General features: G+C 54.1%; 1 protein-coding gene across 2 annotated transcripts in view; it reads left to right on the plus strand.

The window, feature by feature from the left end:
* Positions 1-24651, plus strand: part of PCNX2 (pecanex 2) — a 197055-nt gene that overhangs the window by 154277 nt on the left and 18127 nt on the right. For both annotated transcript variants that reach the window (XM_053667311.1, XM_053667312.1), the window contains exons 25-26: positions 3779-3994; positions 19231-19484. In XM_053667311.1, the coding sequence (XP_053523286.1) occupies positions 3779-3994; positions 19231-19484 (470 nt within the window). The remainder of the gene's footprint in view (positions 1-3778; positions 3995-19230; positions 19485-24651) is intronic.

Here is a 24651-nt window from a genome sequence, read left to right on the forward strand (position 1 = left end):
GGAGTTAAGTTACTGTGGAGACAACATACATCTTGGTAAATATGCTCACTGTAAAGATAGCTGCGTAAGCTATCAGACTTGGCAAGCTTATCCATATGGTTTAGAGTGAATTCATCTGTTATTTAGAATTGATTCAGGCATCGAGCAGCAAGGAAAAAGGACTCATGGACGTGGACTGCAATGTGGGGATTGCGGAGGGGTATGGGTGGAGGTAGAGGATGGTATAAGGGGGATAAATAGCAATGGAAAAATACAGTAAAAATAAATTAAAAAAATAAAAATATGCACGCACACCCAAACACACAAAAAGAATTGATTCAATACTGAACGCCTCTGTTCATGAAGAAGACCTGTTCATTTTTGCATGATAGACATCAAATGCAGGCTATAAACCTTGGTCTTTCAGTAAAATTTCTTTGGAAAAACATCAGTTGCGTAGGATGGTGGTTTGTCCGTAAAGGCAAGCCTTCCCACAGTCCAAGATCCAGGAACCAGAAGGGTTCAGAAATTCCATTCATTTACCTGCTAGAGAATTATTTTACTTTTTTCTTTCTATGATCTATCTCATTTTTCATCATTCTACCTCTTTTTTCCCTCATATCAGAATGCAAATTTGAACTCCTCTATTTTTATCCACCCCACTCTCCCCAGTGGCAGGAATCTTGTTTAGGAAGAATTGTATTGTGCTCATTATCCATATCTGAATTGCATGTACATGATTAATTTGAAGTCATCAGTTGAAATTGGAAAATACCTGGAGAGACAGATTTATTTATTTTTTTTGTCGAACTTTATGTCAGTGGAACGTGGGGACACTACAGACACCCCTCGAGTGCAGCTCCGCACCTCCCGACATTGCGGGGACGCTGATGTTAGACAAATGGACAGTGTCAGAAGTGCACTGTGCCTTTAATTATTCATAATTTTGTGTTGTTTGAATCTAATTATGCAGATGTGCGGTCAGTGTGTTCTGAGAGGATCTCCACTTTTGTTGGATTAAATTGTTTTGTTTTATTTAAGCATCAAACAGTTTAAACAATTAAGCAAAAGTTAATTTTCTCATTCAGGCCCTTTCTTTAAAACTGCCGGAGACTGAAAGTAATCTCTAATTAGTGTCTCAGAGTGTGTGCTTAATTATCATAGAAAATGAATAGAACGGAGGTCAGGCAGGCTTCATCTACATAGAAAATTAAGCACACTGATTCTTCATTACACCGTGTGACTTGCCTCAGCCCACAGAACAGTTTATTTCTTTCCATTAATCATAATTAGGTTATAAATGTACTGATTTCGATTCAGCTTTCGATGGTCGTGAATGCCTAGCAACAGTATTCCCAGTTTGATAGCGTTGCCGCTGAGTCCCGTGGACGTGGGTCAGTGCACTTTGTGAAGGAGCCCCCGAGGCCGGCCCTCGCCTTTCCGACCCTTAATCACGTGTCGGTTCCCAGGTGGAGCAGGAGGACTCAGTTCATATCCGCAGTCTGTCTCGGGTCTCCCTGATTCTCTGTCCCACCTCCACAGATGGCCTGCAGCCAACCGGAGCCTGCGGCTTCCTCTTCTCAGCCACTTTACACTTCTTGGACTTCCCATCAGAATTTACTCCCCAAAGTAAAGATTCTCCTAAAATAAAAGACCTGAATGCTAACTCTTCTCCCAGCTCCTCCAGCACTTCCTGCACCCACAGGACCCAAAGCAGGGTGCCTTCCCAGTTTATTGTCTTCTCAAAAAAGTCCCAACCCTTCATCATGAGACATGGAAGGAGCAAAAGGGGTCCGGGCCCAGCAGGGAAATGAAGGGAACACACCATGAACCCCAGATTCCACACCCCCAGATGTGCACCCCCCAGACTGCCACGGCAAAGCAGGGCATCCTATCATTTCATCTTCTGTGCTGTATCTGTCCTTCAGTCTTCCCTGGGTCAGTCGCCCACCCGATCCGAACAGCTAAAATTAAACAGGCGAGGCAGCCGAATGGCCGGCCTCTCGGTCACTGTGGAGGGAGGTGATGGAAGTGCTACAGCCACGTCGGAGACCCGCAGTCCCACAGTCCCGCAGTCCCACAGTCCCGCAGTCCCACAGTCCCACTCCCAAGGACTTGCCCAAGACAAAGGGAAACGACCACGGCCCACAGAGTTCCAGTCATGAACATGTTTAGTGGATTTACGCATAATCACCCGAACTGGGAACAACCCAGATGTGCTTAAACTGATGAGTGGATCAACCCTCTGTAGCACCTGCCAAGGACCCGTGCACAGCGTGAGACAGAGCAACCGCGGCTGTCTTCCACAGTCTGGGGGGACCACAAACGCATTAGCTAGGGGGGCTTGCGTGGCCACATGCACTTTTTAAAACTCACAGGATTACACACTAAAAAAAGGGTGAATTTTCCTCTGCATAAATTATTTCTCAGTAAATCTCAGCGGTAGATACATAATTTTAAAACAATAAATGGCACCTATATGCAATATAATTTATATATTTATAATATATAATATGCATTTGTATGTGATATATAATACTAACAATATTTGTCTATGTGGTAGCAAATAGAGCTATTTACTGGGTATAAATTATACTGAGTTTGATTACAAAGAGAAAAATCCTAGAGTTACTTGATAGGTTTGTTCTTAGAAACAAAATTTCTCTTAAGGAAACCGCACAGTCTGTGCTGTTATCTGTTATTCAGCAGGTATTTAGTTAGTCCCTACTGTGTGTTAGGTACCTCTCAGTATTCGGATATATTATAAAAATAAGGAAACTAGACATAGATATGTCTTTCTTCACTTAATGGTACATTGGAGAAATCGGCTGTTAATCAAATAACCATAAAACCACACACACACACACACACACACACACACAAAAGCAAAGTGTCACATCCTGACTGTGACGAGGGCCCCCAAAGCAGAGGAGCACGGTGGTGAGAGGCGGTGACCGGGACGCGGCCGGGACGAGTGGTCGGAAGGCTCCTGGCGCGGTGATGGAGCTGCGGGCTGGAATCCCTAGCAGCCTTAAGAGCAGAGAGGAGAGGAAGAGCACGCCAGGCAGGAAGACCAGCGTCTCCGGGGCTCAGGAGTGGTGGGCATGCGAGTCACACAGGAAAGAAGTCTCATCTTCGCATTAGGAGCAGTGAGAAACCACTATGGGCTTTCAGTCACGGGCCTGGGCAGTCCTGGGCAGCCCACCCACCTGTGCAGTTCGAAGAGCTGATCCCGTCTCTGGCGCAGAAAATCCATTAGATAAGGTCCCTGAAGATTCGCAGGTTAACCACCTGACTGCTGTGCCAGTCCCCTTGGGAAGCCATGTGCCTTGGAAGAAGGCGGAGGTAATGACAGCGGAGAAAGGTAGAAGATGCGAAAAAATATCAGAAGAACGTGAAATAGAGGCCTGGGTGTGACGGCGTGGGAACGAAGGTCCCTGGGTTATAGCTGACTGGATGTCGGTGCCGTTCGCTGAGATGGGGAATAGGAAGGGGCCCCCACGTGGACACGTGGGAGGTGAGGAGCGTTAGGGACATACGGGGGAAGGTAAGCAGACAAGTATGTGCACAGGTCAGACCAGTTACGTCAACGGGACACAGAATCTGTGAGTGTTCTGCATTTAGACTCCGATTCAGTCCGTCTGTGTAGATGACATCACCTAGAAAATGTACAAAGAAAAAAGTAGCAGGGTCTCACAAAATCCAGTAAAAGGGACCAAGGACCCAAAAAGTCCGACTTAGCCTTGATCAGATGTCAGCTCTGCCTCCTAGGCCTGAGTCCTGCTTGTTCCCTCTGCAGGGAACGATGACAACAACCTCAACTCCATCTTCTATGAGCACCTGACGAGGTCCCTCCAGGAGTCCCTCTGCGGGGACTTGGTGCTCGGCCGGTGGGGGAACTACAGCTCCGGCGACTGCTTCATCCTGGCTTCAGATTACCTCAACGCCTTTGTTCACCTGATCGAAATCGGAAACGGGCTCGTCACCTTTCAGCTGCGAGGCCTGGAATTCCGAGGTAAGAGTCTCCTCATGGCAGAAGTTGCAGGAAGCCGCTCTCCTAACTGTCACCCAAAGCTTCCGTAAGAACTCACCCCTGCAGACGCCTGTCTGGTAGAATGAGACTCGGGGAGCGTCCCCCACCCGCCTTCACCCTGTATTGTGATATAAACGGTCCCCTGAGGGGATGATTCAGTGAAACGTGTGGTCTGGTATAAACCTCTGGAGTCCAAGTCAGAATGTCGGTTGAATTCTTCTGGGAAACACTCGGAGCCACGGGAGCTCATGGGACCCGCGTGGGCTGCGTGTGGGGAGTCGGCCACACCCAGAACAGAGCCTGGTTCTGTGGGTCGCAGGTGTTGTGCGTGGTCAGTGCGGGCAAGCCACTCCGCGTTCGTAGTCTTTCCCGCGTCTGTAAAGTAGTGATGATGCTAAGACTGGCCGCCTCATGACGTTGTTGTGTGACCGTGCAGGTTCTGCGTGACCGCTCCTTCCTTTGTGGGTGCTGCGTCCCCCGGAATCTTGAAAAGCCTGGCCCCAGTTTTTCCGTCCCGTCGAGCGCTGGAGCCCGCAGGGATTCCCAGCACAGCTGCGCTCAGGCCCCTGTCCTGTGCCCTGTGGTCAGTCCTGCACTCGCTGTGTGTTTCCCCACCACCTGCTCTGTGCCCAGCAGTTCTAAAGCTGGACGACACACAATGGGCATGTGGCCCGGAGGAGTCTCGCCCTGAAGGTGGTGACCTTCAGAGGGAGGCATGCAAGAATCCCGTAAACACAGGCAAACTAGTTGACGCGGTGGGAAGTGCTGTGGAGGAAAGAGATAAGGTCCCCTGACCCAAATGACTGCGGAGGGTGCGGGGAGTGTGAGCGGCTGCTCCATTCGATGCGATGGCTGGGCACAGTGTCCAGCGAGGACAGGACAGAGGCCATGGGCCTGCAGTGCTGAATGGACAGGGTGGGAGCCCTCCGAGTGACCTCATGCCCAGGGCCCGTTTGACTAGGATGCAAGACAGGCGGGAGGCAGGTCCCAGGCCGCAGAGGTGGGGTAAGGGGGGCGCATGCTGTTCTCTGCGTAATGGGCAGCCGCATGGGTGGGGCGCTGGAGAGGGGAGTGACTGACCTGGTTTGCACATTGACAGTGTTCTGGTGGCTGCTTGGAGAACGTTCTCGAAAGGGACTAAAGCAGAAATGGGAAACAATTTAGGAAGTTGTGTAGTCAGGCTCGCAGAGAGGTGGTGGTGGCAGAAGAGCTGGGAGGCGGGGAGGTGGGGGAGCAGGCGGGGTGCTGGGGGGAGGGGCGTGAGGCTCAGCCAGCGCCCTGGTTTCCAGGTGGGTGTCTGGGTGGGCGGAGGCGCATTTCCTCAAACTGGGAGTTTTACATTTGGGGGTATAATCAAGACGTCCATTCTGGACAGTTTCACTTAAAATGCCCTTGATTCATCCAAGTGAACATATCATGCAGCTAATTGGACAGATGTGTAGTATGTTCCCCTCAGGAGACAGTCATTCAGCACTCATTATATGTCAGCCCGGGGCTGGGCACTTTGAATACCGAAGTGAAGGCCCCGCTTGAGGAGCCTCGAGCCTTGCCAAGCAGACAGGCGTAACGAGCAATTAGAGGTGAGTGTCAGGGGCCACGCCGTGTGTGTGGCGTCCCAGGGAGCAGGGAAGGGCACTGGGATCAGATGGGGGCAGCCGGGCAGTGGAGAGCTGCGGTTGGAAGGGAAAGGAGGGAACAGCTGGTATAATAACCAAGAGGCACGAAGTTGCCAGTTGTGGGTTCCACGTGGTGGTGGTGGGGCGGTTACAGACGGTGCTGGAAAGGTGAGTAGGAGCCAGGTCACAGCGGCCAGTACGTCACAGTGACAAAAAGGACATCTTTTCTCATCTTTAACTACATTGCCGACAGGACCAAGTCTCTTGGCTGTCAGCATGAGGACTTCTAAACGTAGTTTTGTGGACATCCACTCTTTTAAATAACATTCCTGAACGAATTTGTTTGAAAGGCTTTCTCTTTCCCCAGGGCAGCAGGCTCTTCGTTTTTGGTGTGTATTCCGGGCATCTTCATAGACGGCCGTGTCCTGGGTCAGGGAGCGCGTTTCATAAAGGCCGCATGCTAAGAGCAGTGGCCAGGCTGCACACGGCAGTCGGAGGCGCGCCCGGGAATCCTGCACAGATGCTGGAGAATGCCCCGGACCCGGCAGAAATCACGTGTGTCCCTTCCAATAAGGCAGCTGAGTCACCTGTTTCGAGATCTTCCCACGTGTTTGTTTTTCTAATCCCAAGGAAGAGCTGCCCGGGTTAGGCTGGTCGGACCTGAGGTGCGGTTTCTGTCAGAAGTCGTATGCGGCTCGCAGCCCCTCTGGTGGACTGCGGCGATGTCCGAGGGTCCGGAGTTCACTGGACTTCAGGGGCTTGCAGCACCTTGTCCGCCAGCTCCTGCTCACGGGCAGGTTCTTCCCCCTCGACCGCACTGGACGTTCTGGCCTCACCTCACGCCAGTCACTGGGCTGGGGGAGCGTGACGAGCCACCGCAGACTGAATGGTTCTAGACAGCGAGGATGGCCTGTTGTCTCTCATGGTGCTGTGGGTCGGCTGCGGCCACTCTGCACCTGTGTTCAGCAGGCAGCTGAGCGGCACTGGGGGGTCCAAAGGGCCACACGCGGGGCCAGCAGCTACCCTGGCACATTGGCACTTCTCCAGGTGGCTGCTCAGCTTCCCGTGGGCGGGACTAGACTCCTGTACAACCAGGTGGTCTCGGGGTTCCAGGAGGGGGACAGGGAGTACTTCAAGGCCTCTTACAGCTCAGCCTCCGGGACAGGCCCCATGTGACCCCCTGCTCCCTCTGTCGGCCAGTCATTCCCAGGGGCAGCTCACACCGCATGGTCCACTGGGGCCAGTCTCATACAACGTACTAGACCCCAGGAGCTCCGTCCGGTCCAACAAGGAGGGAAGCTCAGCGCTGACCCCTGCGTGGTCCTGCAGAGAGGCAGTGGCTGTGTGAGGAGGGAGCCCAACGAATGATCTTGGTTTGCGTGGTCAAAGCCCATTGGCTGATAGTACAGTGAGTGACAGATAGGGTTTCAAAGTCTGGTCCACACATCCGAGAACAGAAACAGTTCTTTTCTTGTTAATGGGAGACAGAAGGGTTGTTGGGCCTGCCGCTCTCGGGTTTCTGAGGGTTACTTACTTTTCCTAACCAGGGAGTCTTTGAGGAAACCACTCAAGGACCGACGAAGTAGTAATCATTGGTTTTAAATCTAAGTCAGTAGTGCACTTTACAAGGCCAACGGTGCGATGGGCACCAAGGTCAAGGTTTTTCAAAGAAATGGAATCTCTTGGATTTTTTTTTAATCCTCCCCTGAACAGATATTTTTTAGTGATTGTATAGAGAGAGAAAAGGAGAGAAAGACAGAAAGAAACACTGATTGGTTGCTTCCCATGTGCCCCATTAAGGGGGATCAAACCTGAAACCTAGATGTGTGCCCTGACTGGGAATTGAACTCACAACCTCTTGGTGTATGGGACAATGCTCCAACTAACTGAGCCACCTGCCAGGGTAGAATCTGTTGGATTTCTGTTAATTTCCATTTAACCATCATTCGAGTAGGAGGACCTAGAGAATAGAAAAGCAAGAGTTGATGACCTGTTCAGTCCACTTCTGTTCTTCTCTGCTGTCCAGGTGACCTAGAATGATGGGCTGGCTCATTTCTTCTGTTAGAACATGAGAAAAATGAACGAGAAGTCACAGTGCTGTCAGCAAGGGGAGCTGGGCAACTCACAAGTAATGTCAGAAGAGGCAAGGAATTGAGAGGAGGAGCAAATTTAAAAAGGCACTGAGCGGAGTTTTTCATGAGATGTGTGTGCAGTGTAGGCTAAGGAGAGGGCGTTCTCCTGCGGAGGTGACATTGACCTTCAGAGTGGCCACAATCCCATCACTTCCTAGCATTTAACTGGAGGGAGAAGCAAGGCCCGTGGAGATGGGTGCTCTCCTGAGGCTCCCAGCCAGTCGGGGGTCGAGCCGGGCAGGGCCCAGAGTCTCAGCAGAACTTTCTTGCCCTCCTGACGACTGACCTCTTTCCTGCCTCCTTTCGGGTGTTCGTTGGCAGGCTGCACTGTGGCGTTTGTCTGGCTTGTGAAACACTGAGAAACAGGAGTGCAGAGCCTTCAGTCACCTGCACAGCCTTTCAGAAGCTGTACCATTTTCCCAGTCGTGCCCCATCCACTCTGCGTCAGGGTGTTGGAACAGAGCCTCGCAGGCCGACACGGCCTCTCAGAGCCTCGAGTTCTTACCAGCCCGCATGTGAGGTCTGTGCTCCTGCCCGGCTCTGACAGTTCATCTGTTCACGAGACACAAAACGCCTTCATCCTGTGATGCACTTGGGGGAAGCAGAACTCCTTGCTAGTGTTTGAAGATAATTCCCTGCCAGGAGCAAGTGCTGCTGGTGGCTGTCCCATGGACCATGGGCCATGGCTGGTGTCAAGGGGGGGATGTGGAGTGGCTGCCGATACAGTGACAACAGAGAAGGAAGTTGACACACCCGGGCATCAGTCTGCAGCTGGTGCTGCAGCGTCAGAAGCAGGAGCGCAGCCTGAAGCGGAGTGAGAAACTGCAGGCGAGGGGCCGGCGGGCTTGGTGTGCCGCGAGGGTGGAGTGTGACGGGCAGGGAGGAGGGACCCCGGGCAGCTCGAGTGCCGTAACAGGAGGCGGGTACCAGTGGCACAGGTGGGAGGCGGTGTCAGCAACCAGGCCTGAGCGTGGGGGATGAATGGAGCGGGAAATTCAGTTGGGTGCTGTGAAGAATTCAGCACCAGGCCACCAGAGGAAGGCCTGTCAACCTGGCTCCCGTGTTTCCCTGAGCCACGTTCCGCTCCGCGGGCGCAGGCACAAAGGCGCACAGTGGGAGTTCAGGGCGGGTTCAGCTCAGTGGGCGTCGTGCAGACAAGGACGCAGGGACTGGCAGCCCGTGCACGGCGGTGACGGTCGTGATGCTGATGCCTGGCCGCGGACCAGAAGCTGAGAGAGGAAGGGAGTGAGAAAGGTGGAGACGGCCTGGCGAGAGAACGTCCTGGATCCGGGAAGGGGGCTGGCTAGTTGGGGGGGTGCCCGGGGACAGGAGCTGCGGGGGTGGATGGCGATGGCTGGGAAGCACCGCCCTCACACTGGCAAGTGCAGGGGGGAAGCAGCCCTGGCGATGGGCGTCTGGGGTTGGGACCCCAGAAGGTGAGGTGTCGGAGGGGTGGAGGTGGGGCCGACCTGGGACCTGGAATTCCACTGTGGCCACTGGAATCCTGAGAGTGGTGAAGGTGGGTTGGACATGGGGGCGGGGAGCCAGAGCGCAAGCCTCACGGAAGGGCCGCAAGGGGAGGGCCGTGCGGGTGGAGAAACGAGAGGACGTCGTCCATCTGGTGCCCACCCCGGGGTGAGAGGGGCATGTGACAGAAGTGAGGGGGACAGTGAGAGGATTCCAGGAGTCTGGCCTGGATGGGGGTGGGGCGGTGGTGGAGGCGGGGGCGGGGTCAGAGATGTGATTGACAGAGCAGCCTGGGAGTTAGGCTGCAGGGAGCCTGGCTCCGTGGCCCAGGGCTTGACCTGCAGCAGTAAAGCAAGGTTCTCCCACCTGTGATGAGGCGGACCCCGTCGTCCGAGGATGGGTCACAGGCGTGCAGCTGGTCGCAGGCGTGGGTAGTGTGAAGCCTCCGACACGCAGCTTGGTCGTGCGCACACGCGTGCAGGCCGCGGTCCTCATCCCACTAGCGGAGGTCGGCCACCTTTCACCACAGCGAGGTGAGGTTTTAAGAAACCGCCTCAGGGGACACCCCAGGAAGTGTCACAGAGACATTTGATAGTGTTTTTGGAAACAGTGTCAGGAACATGTGGTGTGGTGTGTGGACATGTACCTTTTCCAGGTAAATGGGTAACCGCAGTTTTCTCTGTTCATGTGTTCATTGCTCAGTACTTTCCTTGCGATGAATGACACTCCGTGTGTGTATATTTTCTACATGTCCACGCGGTCAAAGAGGGCCAGTTTTTGCTCATATGTTAGTTCAGACAAGAGAACACAACACAGACCGACCACCTTGTCCACTCATGTAAAACAAAGCAGTGATGGAAATGGCTCGTTTCGGGTGTTTGTATGAGTAGATCACGAATCCGTGTGATCGGGCCACTGTCCACGGTGCCGGGCCTGTGGCCTCCTGTGTGGGCAGTCCTACGTGTTTCTTGATAACAAGATAATAAGTAATAATGTGGAAACCAAAGGCAGCGTATTTTCTGAATTCCTGCAGTTTGCATGCTCAATGCTTCATTCCTGCAAGCTGTTAAAAAGTCCCCGGGCCCAGGCTCTGTCAGACGGGGAGACCCCAGAGGACGAGGACTCCTGTCTTGTTCCTGTCACTCCCCGGCACAGTGCCTGCCCCACGGCAGGGCGCCCTGCAGATGGCGTCTGAGTGAGAAAGAAGGGGCAGCGCGAGGTTCCCGAGCACGAGCTGTGTGCCAGGGACCGTGCTAACCTCTTCAGTTGTATTATCAGAGTATTCCTTATAACAATGCTCTAGAGTGAGTCCAGGTCGTGTCCCTATTTTAGATGAAGGGACGAGTGAGGTCAGTAAGTTGCCCAGGCCTCGCAGCCACCGGCGGTGGAGAAAGGATAAACACCTAGAAGTGGCCGACTCCCGCGTCCTTGACCTTGGCAGTGGACCCCACAGCCAGGGAAGGGAGAGGAAGGACAGGTGAGGGAAGAAGAACAAATAAGAAAACGAGTAACCATTATTTTAAGATCTATTTGGTTGTTGAAACTGAAAAACAAGAGTTTTCACCGGAATGTGTGCTAGGTGTTACCATGGCAACGCCACTTTCAGCATCTCAATTTCTTGACTGAGCCACCTTAGGGGTCTGAAACCCTCTGGCTCTCTTGCCAGAGGAACCGTGATCTGGAAAATATCAAAAATAGGATTTATATTCCTGACCGTGTGAAATGCTATCGACCATCTCATAGTTTGACTAACACCCCACGATCACCAGCCTGTGGAGACATTTAAAAAATATCTGTGTAACCTCATCTTGCCTGCAGCTAATCCAATCCAGACTTCACCGTGCCTGACCAGTCCACGCAGAGCCACCGGCCTCCCGCGCATCCCGGAGCTCTCGAGAGTTCTCTCCTCGAGGTGGCAGCATTCGGGGCAACAGCAAGCCCTTGGTTCTTATGTCCACACGGCAAGAGTCCTCAGCCTGTTAAGGCCTTTCGTTGCAAACCTTATCCATAAAATAGTAGGTTCTCCATTCGGAATTCCTAGACACGAAGTTTTTTCTTTATTCCAAATGCCTCGACATGCCCCTGGGAGAGACGGAGCCTGTCTGGGTCGCAGGTCGGGGTCGCAGAGGGGCTTCCTGCGGAGCGTCGGGCCTGCGTGCTTTAACTTGCAGCCCCCGGAAGGCGGTCTGTGGGGAAAGGAGGACCCAGGACTCTGAATGAAATATGAACAGAAAGTACCCTGCTTCCGAGGAAAGTTGTGCACCTTGGTTTTCTCAGCTCTAAGTGGGGCAGGATTGGAGGGAAAAAAACCATAGTATTCACCGAGATAATTATTACATATTTCAGTGTTTCTTATACTTATGCTTTAAACCTGCTGGACGTAGTTAGCATGTGTACAAAGTGATTTGGTTCATCTGATTTTCAAAAAAGCAGATTCTGGAAACTTTTGTAATTTGTCGTTACAAGCCTCGTTAGACAAGTGTAATGAAGGAAAGGTACTGATTTTACAGGCAAGGGACCAGAGCTTTCTGCTGGGCCAGTAAGTTGCTTTCGAGACTCCATCCTTATTTATTTAATTCTTAAATAATTTTTTGTGTTTTATTTACACTTGGCACACAATATCACATTAGTGCCAGGTGCCCGGCACAGCAATTGGACTGGTATGTAACTTAGGAAGTGAGTGCCCCGAAAAGCCCAGTGCCCACCTGACACCGCACCTGGGTGGGCATCCTGATGGGGACAGGGGAGCTCACGCCCGCAGAGTCAGGCTCCAGTGTGCGACCAAGGAGACGCCACCTGAGGAAGCACTCTTCGAGTTGGCCGTTCACGTCACCACAAACGTGTGATGATTCGGAATGAAATCTCTCTGAGAAGATCAGTGCTGTTTCATTGAAAGGTGTTATATCTCATCTTAAATCTCCCTTGCCAAACAGGCCCCAGGGAAAATTTGACTCATCTGGGCAGGTTGTAAAGCACATTGAGGCTCCTTGGAATGTAAAATTGTTATAATTAAAAATTCCGCTGTGCCCACAAAATGAAACATGATGTGAATTACTCTCTTGTACTTTGTCGTCTCCCGCTCCTGCACCTGGGCCAGCTCACTTCGGTTCTCAGGTGACACTTCAGAGATGCACGAGGCCTGGGAATCGGGACAAGGGGAGAGATTGGGCAGTGAGACAAGAACGAAACTCATCCGGGACTCCACGGACCAGTCCCATCACCGGTTCTCACGCTGCTCGGTGACCTCGGTCACGCCCCTAGGCTCCTGTTCTCCTCCTTTATGGTTGGGTCCATTTAGAGGGGAGGATTATCACATTCGGAAATAGGATGTCTAATGGGACAGCTTTGTGGTGACAGTGGCCCTGATGGCTCCTCTCCTACAGTGGGGAAGCTACTATTCATTCCCATGGGACGGCTATTGTTGTGTTGGCTGTCGTTGCTTTTTTATTGGACCATCTAAGGGACGAGAGGTCAGTGCCCCTGACTGTTTTGAACATTCTTGAGGCGCAGTGCTGTGCCTACTGTGGCACACGGGTTGAAAATCGCTGCCCCAGAGGTTCACGGATTAGGAATTCTAGTGTTTAACCTTGGAATAAAAAATTTCAAGTACATGATTTTAGCATTACTTGAACTGTGGGTAGAAAAATAATGTCTTAAAGACATTGAAATCTCATTTCGAATTTTATTTTTGTTTGGACAAGTCTTAAAGCACATGGAGGCTGTCTGAAATATAAAATAGTTATAGTTATATCTTCTCAAAAATTGAATCTGGTGAGGTCTAACAGGTACAGGGCCCCCTGCCATGGCAGGGAGCTGGGGCAGGTGACCTGCGTGTCCCTTTAAGCTCCTGCTGTACAGTTCTTTCCCAGAGGGGTGGGGGTGGTGTGCAGGAACTGAGAAGGGCATCTCCATGACATTGACACTGCAGGACAAGTTTTGGGAGAAAAAAAAAATCCCACTGTGACCTTCCAGGACATGACAGTCATTCAGAAAAATGTAAAGCCTTCTGTGACATTATTTCATTCATTCACAAAATGGCCCTTGACACAAGCAGCTGGCAGGAGGTGATGGCCATGTAGATTTCCAGCCTGAAGAATGTGCCGTGGACGCCCTCACTGCACACGTGGCCCACGTCAGTGGGGAGTGAGGGGCCGCATCTCCTGCAGGAGCTCGCTGGGGCTGAGCCCGGCCTCACACGTCTGTCTGGTGTTTCCAACACGTGACACACAGTCCAAGCTGCGTGACATCCAGACATCCACAGGCATGAGCTGTTCTGACCTCAGCAATGACCAGCCATGTTATCGGATCGCCTCCTCCTTTGGCGGCCCCCAGTTCAGGAATGATCTCTTAACCATGATCTCAGAGGGGAGTACATTTTATGTATTAATCCAAGGCGCACCCTGAAGAGTGTCTGTAAGTCCCACCTGCAGTTTGGAAAGCACCGGCTAAGCCATCTCTGTGCCCGGCGGCAGCCCGTGCATCGTGGCAGGACTGACGGCATGTCCGGGGAGCCCAAGCTTCTGTCCATCCGTCCTGGCTGCCCCATCGCTCAGCCCATATAAAACAACAGCCCGGTGCCTGGCATGGTGGGCTGATGAAAAGTCGCTCAAACAAATCTGGTAAAGTGACTGTGAGACATCGTTAGTGTGTGACACCAAACAGTGGTGTCGATGACACTGGGGGTTTTCTGGGGACTCCAGCTCGTCAGAGTCTTCGGGACAACTGAGAGTCATTCCTCAAGGCACTCATACCACGTGGGGAGGAGAATTGGAAGCCGGGGCCAGTCTTCAGAACACGTCATGCACTGGGCTCCAGAGCGCACCTCCTTGCCGGGGAGCACCGAAGCAAGCCGGCCTCGTCTTTCAGTGCAGCCTTCCGCTGCAGGGGACCCTCTGAGGCCCCCATCGCACTGGGTCCACTGTCTCCGTCGTTTCCTCCGACCTTTTTGTGCATGGCCTGTACCCTGGTTCCTTGTCACCTGAAGTGGGACTGCGGATGGTTCATGTCCACCGCTGGCCTCCTCTTTTCATCACTTGCCTGTTACTATGGAATTAAGTCCAGTGTGTCCACAGGAGTCAAGTTTCCAGGCCAGCCAGCCTGACCTGAGTCCTGCGCACTCCCCCTTCAGCGATCCTGTTCCCTGGCCCAGGCTTCCCAGCCAAGAAGCACTTCACCCACGGGGTTGTTGGGGATGGGCGGGGGAGGGTTGTGCTTGGCGTTCATTTTCGGTGGTCAGACCTTCTGTTCCAACAACTGTTCCTTTTGCATCCCAACTTTCCCAAGACAAAGTCCCTTCTCCCTCCAGCATGGCAGTAGGCGTGACTGCACTGACCAGGGAGAGGCACGAGCATTTCCCCGCTGCTCGGTACACAGAAGTGTCAGAGCCAGAGGGAGGGAAGAGGTCCAGACCGAGGGCTTCTGAAAGGTAGGATGTTCTCCCTGTCTTTACAAGTCTCTCAAGGGTGCCCTTGGGCCACGCGGTCCTCTGGACAGACATGTTTCTAAGACTGAATCGTTTCGGCTGTAGAAGTGCTTTCTCTTTTTTCCATGTTGGTAGTAGCAGAATGGCTCAGGGAACCTTTCGTACAATGTCATGAAGGATGGTGTTCACCCCATTACATGGAGTTCTCTTTATGAGGGTCCTGAGGATATCCTTTCCAGGGTCTTTGCCACATGTAACTATGATACCTCCAGACCATTATTTTGTTTTTGTCATAAGATAATTATTCAAGTTTTCCTTCTACATTGGCTACTTGTAAGCCTGAGTGATGTAGGGCATCATAGAACAGTTACTGTCTCTTTATCAGTGTAGATAGCTACATATTAATAAAGGAGGGGAGCAGAGGAAATCAGACATTATTAGGCAGAATCAACTAGAGTGCATAAGCCTGCTTGCTTTACCAGGAAGTTACAGCTTCACACACTGCCCATCCTTTCCCGCAGATCATGGGGGCGGGACAGACAGTAAAGGGGAGGTGAGCCCATGTGCGGTAGGATCCAAGATGGCGGCCATGGAGGCCTGTCAGTCTAGACTGGAGAAAAGATCGCATCGGATTAGAGACACAATCCCAAAAGATATGGGGAATGGATTGGTTTGGAGGTGAACCTGTCAGAAGCCCGAAGGCTTGGAAGTTGATTGGTTCTTGTGAAAAACACCTGGTTCTTCCCAAGCCCGAGATAGTAAAGTACCAGCTAACAAAGTCCGTCTTTCCGCCTCTCACCCTGTGACTTGCGCTCACCCGGTTTCGGGCCACGTTCTCTTTCCTTAGCAGCCCCCTGGGCCTGGGCCAGGCTGCATGGCTCCCATGTGGGCCGGACACAAACTAACGGGGTGGGAGAAAGGCTGGTCTGGACTATAGCCTTGGCGCGGCATCCAGTCCCTGGACTTCGGCCCTGTTTCGGGGCCTGATGAGGGCGAGACTGGACTCTGCCCACGACGGGATGGGTGGAAATGAGACTTGGGAAACCCAGTGGCACCCCTTTGATTCTGCTCCCGGCACACAAATAAATCCTACCGTGCTCTAGTCCCCCACCGGCAACATCTTAACATTATTCTGGCTTCCTCATAATTTTCTTGTCCCCATTTTCACTTAAATTTTATCATTTGCTTTCCTACAGCCTGCACCTTTATAGAATGACTGCATTCCTTTTAGGAATTCCGTGTGAATGAATACACCAGGCTGGCCTGTCTCTGCTAGACTGGGCACAGGGCACGCAAGGGCTGGGACGCAGTGCTTGCTCCCTGGGGACAGAAAGCAAGAGGGGAAAACGGTCAGGAGGTCGGGAGAGAGCTGCCCCCATTTCAGCCACATGCAGGAAATTGATACATATCCCATGTGGTAAGACATGTGAGATCTGATAACTACGTTTTCAGCTCAGACACTGAATATGCACAGCTTTGCTGTCATTAGCCATTCTGCTCTCTCAGAACTGAAAGACCCCGAGGTTCTCTCAAAATTTATTCTGAAGATGTTTATCGCCTGCCTTCTGTGCCTCACTGACCGAGACCACGAAACCATAGCAACCTACAACCCACACGATGCCGTTTTGGGGGAACAGAGGGCAGAGCCGGGCAGCCGGTTCACCCTCGTTTATCTCCAGAAGTGGTGCGGAAGGTCCCGGGGCGGGGCGCTGGCTCTCAGGGTTCCCGTGGCGGGCATGCGCCCGCGGTCCTCTGAGCCTGTCTGAGCAGCATCCGGGCCTCGGTTTGCGTTCAAACAGCAGAATTAGTGCCTGTGCAGAAATAATGGGGTTTCATTATTTTTATACTTTTCTGCAATGTGCTCCGTCCGGACTGTGAATCCTTTGTTCCCAAGAGAAGGTGTGCAGCCCTGCCTGGACTGGGGACTGTGAAAAACCTTCGGTGGCCCCGACGTCTCCATCAGGCTTACGGGTCCCTCACGGCCAGCTGTCGCCCCTGCCCTCCGGGCCTGCCCACGGGCCTCCCAGTGGGTGGCGGCGCTCATTTCACTTGGAAGGCAGCCGCCCGAACGCCGTGTCATCTAGCGTACCTGTGGGCACAGGCACACTCTTCCCAGCGTGTCCTGTGGAAGGGAAACCACAGCAGCTGTGGCACGCAGCCGACGAGATCCGTGGGCGGCTGGACGGAGAGGAGTGGGGAGGGAGGGAACTGGAAGCAGCTGGGACGTCGCAGCCAGGCCTGTCATTCAACGCTGCGCCAGCGCTGCCAGGTGACCTGGGCGAAGGTCACCCGGTTGTGCTTCTCCCTGTGCAGTTTGTTTCTGAGAACCGCCTTGCTCCTTCCAGGGAAAGAGAATTTCTTCCTAAATCACATTGTTCATTCGCTGCAAACTGGTGCCGTCGGTGCCCCTGGGGGTCCGGTGGCAGCTCCTGCCCCTGGAGGCCGGCGCCTGCGGCCTGGTCCCCGTGGGCAGGTCACTGAGGACACGGCGGTCACTGGTCACTCTGGGTGCCCAGCAGACATGGTCAGAGTTCCTCGCTGCTGTCACTTCACCCATGTATTTCTATACCACTGTCCCTGAGGGAGTGAAGGTTTCATATTGCAGGAGCCAAGAGGCTCTTGCAGTGTTGAAGAAAGAGTGCTTTCCAGCCCTGGCTGGTGTAGCTCAGTGGATTGAGTGCAGGCTGCGAACCAGAGGGTCTCAGGTTCAATTCCCAGTCAGGGCATGTGTCTGGGTTGCAGGCCAGGTGCCCAGTGGGGGCTACTCGAGAGGCAACCACACATTGATGTTTTTCTCTTTCTCCCTCCCTTCCCTTCTCTAAAAATAAATAAAATCTAAAAAAAAAAAAAAAAAAAAAAAAAAAAGAGTGCTTTGTGCTAAGACCCAGAGCCGAGAAAGACACTTGGAATCGTGAGACCTGGGATCAGCCCCTCACTGCTTCACTGTGTTGCATGACCTGCTTGCTTTCCCTTCCCTGATCTGGACTCTCATTTTGTGGACTCTCATCCTAACGGTTCTGTGTGTATATTACTATTTGAAGGTTGTAGTTTCCCACTTTTGATCTGGTAAGAACATCTTGCTCCTGGTTCTACAGGGGGCTTAGTTTAAACATTGCCTTTCCTCATCAGCCTCTGCATGGAACGTAATGCTGTAAGTTGCCTTTGCTATGCATTTTCTCAGTAGGGAGCCTGTTGCCTTGCGTACAGTGATCTGCGTAAGAATTCTTTCTTCCGATCATTGAGTCATTCATTCAGTCATTCCAGCAACTGCTTTGAACTACCAGACACTGTGAAGAGTGAGTGTAGAGGAAGGTTTCATGTTTGAATCGACTCCAAAGGCACATGGAAGGGTTCAGAGACTTACTCTGAAGTTGGCCATGACCCAATAACCAGTAATCCTTCCTGCTACGAACCAGTTCCCAAACCGGGAAAACAGAGCCATCCACTGTTCTCAGACACTGGGCGGCAGAGTGCGAGGCTCTGCTCAGCGAGCAGAGGAAACCGCGCGCAGCGAGCCGCGCCCTTGCCCCCGTTCTCCCGGGGGCACCTTCTCCTCTGCAGCACAGGGAGGCAGAGCCCGAGCAGAGGGCCTGGTCTGGCCGCCCCGGGGGCGAGGCGCGGAGTGCGGGGTGCTCAGGTAGCTGGCCCTGGTGGGTGAGAGCACCTACCAGACAGGAAGGAGTGAATTTCTCAGATGCGGGAGCTGCAGGGACCAGTGCAGGGGTCCCCTGTGGTGACTGGAGGAACGTTAACCTGCCCGTGTGCGGCCAAGGCCTGGGGCGCTGTGGGCAGACAGAGGGTGGAGGCCGGCCGGGGCTGAGAGTGGGGACGCCTTGTCGGTCATCCCAGGAATTCAGCTGGGACCCCAGAAAGACCCAGCTTTGGCAGGAGGGACATTGTCACCCTAGAACAGGGCTGCTCCAGACACTCCCAACCAAAGATTAGAAACAAGTTGCAAACTGGGAGCGGGGTCAGGATGTCGGGTGAAAAAAGTGGAAAGGATTGAGAAGTACCAATTCCTGGTTATAAAATAGCCGCAGGGATGTGAGGCGCAGCGAAGGGCAGATAGTCAAGAACATTGTGATGACTATGTCTGGCGTCCGGTGGGCACGAGGTTCATCAGGGGAGTCGCCGCGTCCCTTGTGTCCATGTCCAGTCACTGGGCCGTGCGCCTGCTGAGCAGTGTGGTGTCGTTGGTTGGCTCTAACAGAAATTGAAAGGACTAGTTTCAAAAGGACCAAGCTGATGGGCAAAGAAAGTAACTGCTTAGCAGAACGTAACTCTCTAGAGGAGGACAGAAAAGCCCAGACTGTCAACACTAATAACTACAATTTCCTGCATAGAATAGAAGTTTGTGGGTATGAAAAAAAGCAGAAAAATGGGGGGAGAAGAGAAGTGAATGACGGGGTTCACGATCACGGAGTCGTGGCTCACTTGCGGGTTCTGTCCGCGTGGAGAATTGAACGAGCCCCCGGCCCCTGGCCTGTTGGGCGCCTTCCCCCCAGCGTGGGGTCCCTTCTAAACACAGGTCTCCCTCTGCCTCCTCGCTCTAACTCCGACCGCGCGCGTGTGCTCTGCCAGGAACCTACTGCCAGCAGAGGGAGGTGGAGGCCATCACGGAGGGCGACGAGGACGACAGGGGCTGCTGCTGCTGCCAGCCGGGCCACCTGCCCCACCTGCTGTCCTGCAATGCGGCCTTCAACCTCCGCTGGCTGACCTGGGAGATCACGCGGACGCAGTACATCCTGGAGGGCTACAGCATCGTCGACAACAACGCGGCCACCATGCTGCAGGTGTACGACCTGCGGCGGCTCCTCCTCCGATACTACATCAAGGTACCACTCGGGGCCCGGACCCCGGTCTCAGTGCCAGTGTCGATGGGCTCGGGAGGTTCCGAAACGCTCGGCCAAGAGCTAGATTTTGAAGCTCAGCTTCTGCACCTGAGGCTGGGCTCAGTGCGGGCACCCCCGGTTCTGTGAGACCCTCGAGGGCTGCGGTTTAGCCTGCGGTCCGTGCCAGAGCCGAGTTCCAGTGGGCGGTTGGTTTTCCTGCCCAGGTCTGTTCCCTCGATTCCCACACAACACAGGCTGTGCTGCTCACGAGCGACTGCAACTCCCTGAAACACAACCAAGCCGTGTTTGTGTGTTGTAAGTGTCGATGTGGGTGCTCTGTGAATTCCCACTTTAGAATTACCGGCATTGCTTTTTAAGCTAAACTAAACTTTAAAAATATAGCCACGAGAGCATTTTCTCTTCACTCATGTAAAGACTGGTCATGGATTTTTTACTTGCCCCTACCCCTAGCTGCCCAGTGTACGTTCCACTCAGAAAACTCGCTGGTTTGGAGTGAGTGTCCTGCAGAACTTGTGGCAGTTGACCCAGGCAGGACACAGAGTGACAGCCAGGCGGAGGTGTTTGCTGAGGGGAAGGGCCCAGGGAGGTCCGCCACGGCTCAGAAAGTCCTTGTGGCGGCACCTGTGCTGCAGGGGCTCTTTGCGGGGGGGCAGTTCGGGACAGTCCTCAGAGGCTCCACATTTTAAAGCCACCAAAAATGAGGACACTCATCACCTGAGACCCCAAACGCCCTTTGAGCCGAGGCTGGGACAGGGGGTCCGGCAGCCAGGAAAACATACAAAACAAAGCCTGACACGGGTGCCTGACCCTCCAGGACTTTCCCAGTGAAAAGGAGGACACGGTGACATTGGGGGGGCCACCAGGGGGCCCCAGCGTGTGTTTCAGTCACTGCCGACAGACGTTGGCAGGGGACAGAAGGCAGGCTGTGAAGTCAGAAGGATGAGTGACTCTCACACACTCTGACCGGAGGGCCCAAGGAGTGTTCGTGGAACCAGTTTCTGTGGTGGCGTGTTGAAGACACGTGAGGGTGGTTCATTCTCAGTGGCTGGAGGGATGCAGGACTCTGCACCCAGACCTCCCTGGAAATGATAGCTATGTTGCCCAGCCTTCCAGAACGAGAGGGAGATGTTCAGAAAGCAAATCGGGCTCGGACGGCTGTGGCCTCCTGCCTCCCAGCTCCGCGGTTTGTCCCCCGGGACGTTATAAGCGAGGCTGCGGGAAGTTTTGCATGCACAGCCCACCCTGGCCACCTCAGTGTGCCGCTGGCGTGAGGCTTGGCAGTGGGTCCTGAAGACCCGCGGCACACACACGTGACACTTGTCTCCCTGTCACGTGTCAACAAGGGCAGCTCTGCTCCTCCACTCCTAGTGTGCTTTTTCCTTAAATGGATGGAGGAAAGGACACAGAAAGGAGGACCAAGAAAGAGCCTGCGCCAGCTGCCCCTCGGGGACTTCCCAAAGTGGCCACAGCGTGGCCCACTGTCTCCCCTTGGCCGGAAGGTTGTCCCGTGCCGGTCAGGAGGGTGTCTAAGACGTGTGTCCTGGGCAGCCAGGAACCCAGACACAAGCTGTATGTTCATGGAGAAGGAGAAGACAGATGTTAAATGACAACCAGCTATCTCTGGCACCGCCTGCAAAAAGAAGAAGTGTCCCTTGAGTGTCCCCTGAAGCTCATGAGTAGCCACAAGCTGGGGCCCTTGCAGGAGGGCTGACAGGTCGAGGGGACTGACCACCCCTCCCATGAAGCAAGTAGCCAAGAGTTGACTTTGGAGAAGGCAGCCGGGGCCCGCCATGGGGTCTAGACAGGCCAGACGGCACCAGATGTCTTGTAGCCTCAAGAACAGGGCCAGCCCCTTGGTCTGCCTTCTGGAGCCCTGCACTGGCTCACCTTGTTCCCCACCCCTCCCCCTCCCGAACCCTGTGCACCTTCCCAAGAAAGGGGGTGATGCTAGCCCGTGAGTGTCAGGCGGGGCAGGGGAGGCGCACGGGACATGCCTCAGCACCCAGCAGGGCGTTGCTCAGGAGCCGGGGTGGGGCAGACCCAGGGCATCAGGCTTCCCCATGAGTCGGGAAACTGCAGATGTCCCTGTGCTGCCCGAAACTGATGCTGTGGGCCTGGGGTGACGCCCAAGCACCTGCAGTTTTAAACGTTTGCTAAGTGACTCAATGCATAGCTAGGCTCGGAAACCACTAGAGACAGATTCTCTGAACTCCAGATCGGCACCCAGGAAGGGCAGAGACTCGGGCAGACGGGGCCGCACAGTGTAACTCACGCCACGTGGGCACCAGTAGGCCTGTTCACGGGAGACCACGTCTGAAGACAGCACCGGGTGCTTTCCGTCCCTTCCACGAGGGGCCGCGGAAACTGCACACACACCCCTGGGGAGCTCCTGCAAGGCGGCTGCGGATGTGTCGGGTGGCTGTTAGAACGGAAGACAGAGCGCCTTAGGGTGCAAAGTAATAATTCTCTTCTCCTCTGGTGTTCATTCCTGGGTGAATAAAATTGCCTTCGCAGCTCTGAGTTTCATGAGGGCAGTTTTATTCCTTTCATTATTTTTCACTGGACAGGCAAGCCCAAAAAGAAAAAGAAAAAGAGAAGCTTAGAATGATTCCTTTGCACAAAAGAATTTTTTTAATGTCCTAGTAAACCCAGTTGGTTCCCCAGCCCCCCACGAGTGTATTTGAGACCATTTCCTTCCAGGACTCAAGGCTCCCCGGGCTCCCCCACCCGTTCCCCCTCCATTCATCCCTGTTTAAAACCCTTTCTCGGGTCAGGCCCCCGCCCTCTGCTGGGCCTGGATTTCCTGCTGCCTTTGTTTCTGCCGACTTTGTGGAAAGGAGGTGGGCTTATCTCTTGCCTTGCAGAGGAGCCAGACTTGTGGGACAGGTCGGTCTGCCTGCCAGGCCCTCTTCCTTGCCTGATAGGACGCGTGGATCTACAGTGACTGTGAGAAACCAGGAGACTCCTGCTGGAACAGGCAGAAGGGGAATTAGTTCGGAAGGGGGCCAGCCTCCAACACGGATCGTGGTCTACGCTGTCAGTTTCCACTGTCCTCATTCATCTGCTTTACTTAGTGCCGTATCCGTGTCTTTGGTGACAGGGGTGGACTCCGTGTCCCCTTGCACGGGAAGGCTGAGCACGGATTGGGGGTTTCTGCTCCGGAGTCAACACGGAGGGGTTCTGCCCAAATCAGAGGAAGGAGTTTCACCCCCTGGCATTCACAGTCCTTGTTAGCTATTCTGACTTCAGCATTTGAGAGGTTAATTCTTCCTTAGCAATGAATGGAGGGGTAAACGTTCCGCTTCCGATTTGTTTAGTATTCCTATCTGGGACACTGGGGAAAACCAGACCAGAGGCTTGCTGGAGCCAGACGTTTGGACCGCCCGCATTTCTTTCTCCCCTTTGTACTGTCAGCGGAGTAGCAGTGACTCTGGCCAGGGTCACAGAGCCTGTTGGCTTGTAACTTTGGCTCAGCCACTTGCACTGTCCCGCTCCCCGAAGCTGTAAGTTGCCAAGGATGGGGAGGCAGCAGAGAGCCCTGCACATTCGGAATTCACACTTCCTGAACACCAGATGCGCACTCTGGCGACCGCGGTGTCTCCTGTCCCCTCAGCCCCTGCTTCGGACCCGGGCGTGGCTGCCGCAGCTGCTGCCTCAGGCTCACTGGGGACACATGCGCGCTGCCAGGGTTACTTCTCGTGCATGTACCCGTGCCACACCAGGTGCTGAGTGCGTCACGTTCACTGTCTCCTTTAAAACCTCAGAAGGATGGTGGGAAGAGCATCACCAGTGCTTCTGCGTCTCGGGTGCTGCTTTTACTTCCTTGGCCCCGCCTCCTCCCTGGTTCCTGACCCTGAAGGGGTCTCACAGCCCCGGCACTGTCGTTCCAGGTGCTGTGCTTCTGGAGAACCCGTGACCTAACTCTGCTCACTGTCTGTGCACTTCAGTGCCCCACCCCCGGTTTGGGACCAGCCCTGAGAGAGGAAGGGCGGCCTGGGTCCTAGCAGCAGAGGCCCACTCAGGGCTCTGCCCGTTGTTTGGCCCACAGCCAGAGGCCCGTCTGCCTGCCCGCTCACCTGCTCACACTCCCGACATAACCTGAAACCAGACACCGCAGCCACCCCGACCAGACTCGACTCCACATCCCAGTCCAGGGTGGCGTAGGGGCTCCCACCGAGAACACGGCACCGGTGCCCCTGCCCACCCCCTCTCCTGGCGAGGCCCCTCAGCCTGGGCATGTCCCTGCTCTGCGCACGACTTTCCCAGAGAAGGCCCCCGGCTAGGGTTTGACTCCGCAGGAATGCGCCTCACTGCCTCTCCCCGAGGAGGCTCCTGAGTTCCAGACGAGATAGGCAAGGTTCCCCCACTTGCCCAGCCCCCCATCTCCCTGAGAAGTGAAGCCACAGTGAGGGCGGGAGGGGCTGCACCGCAGCACAGGAGTCTGATCTGTGCTCACATCAGACTCGGATTTTCATTTTCTGGATCGAGTGTTTACTCCTTCTGGTCAGGTTCTGGCTTTTTGGAGAGATGAGTTCATTCAAAAATGGCGAGGTGGCCTTCAATAAAGCTGTGATAACAGAGCCCGGGGGTGGCCTCCTCGCCTGCTGGGCCTCCTGGCGGAGTGGCCGATGAGGAAGACCGTGGGCGATCTTTGGGTGCGCCCAGGCACCCAGGATTGGGGGTGCACGGCTCTCACATGTGCATCGCACCTCCCTCCCAGCAGAACCCTGCAGCCTCGGTTCACTGACCACTCTGGCCCCCACTCTGGCCCGAGGTCCTGGGCGAGGGTCTACTCCACGTGTCAGCGGGAGCAGCCCAGCCTGGCATCCAAAATTCCTGCAGCAGCCGAGGGTTTGTCCTGTGTGTCTCTCAGCCCAGAGAGGGCTGGCTGTCATCCTTTCTCCCCACAGAGGTCCACTCTGGTACCTTCCATTAGCAGTCTGCTCATCACGCTTCCCTCACCCCTACGCCGCCCCTTAAAAATGGGCTCTGTCCACTGAATCTAGCAGGAAATACACATGACACCGCGTGTGCAAGCTCATGGCTCCTGCTTCTCTGACAGCAACTGGCTTCGGGAGGTACAAGAGATGACGAGTCTTTCTGGCTGAGGTGTGGCTGCAAGGGCTCAGAAGCCTGCTTTCTCCCTGCA

The sequence above is a fragment of the Artibeus jamaicensis genome, unplaced genomic scaffold (assembly GCF_021234435.1).
Source record: "Artibeus jamaicensis isolate MK-2021 breed Jamaican fruit bat unplaced genomic scaffold, CSHL_Jam_final contig_467, whole genome shotgun sequence".
Classification (NCBI taxonomy): Eukaryota; Metazoa; Chordata; class Mammalia; order Chiroptera; family Phyllostomidae; genus Artibeus; species Artibeus jamaicensis.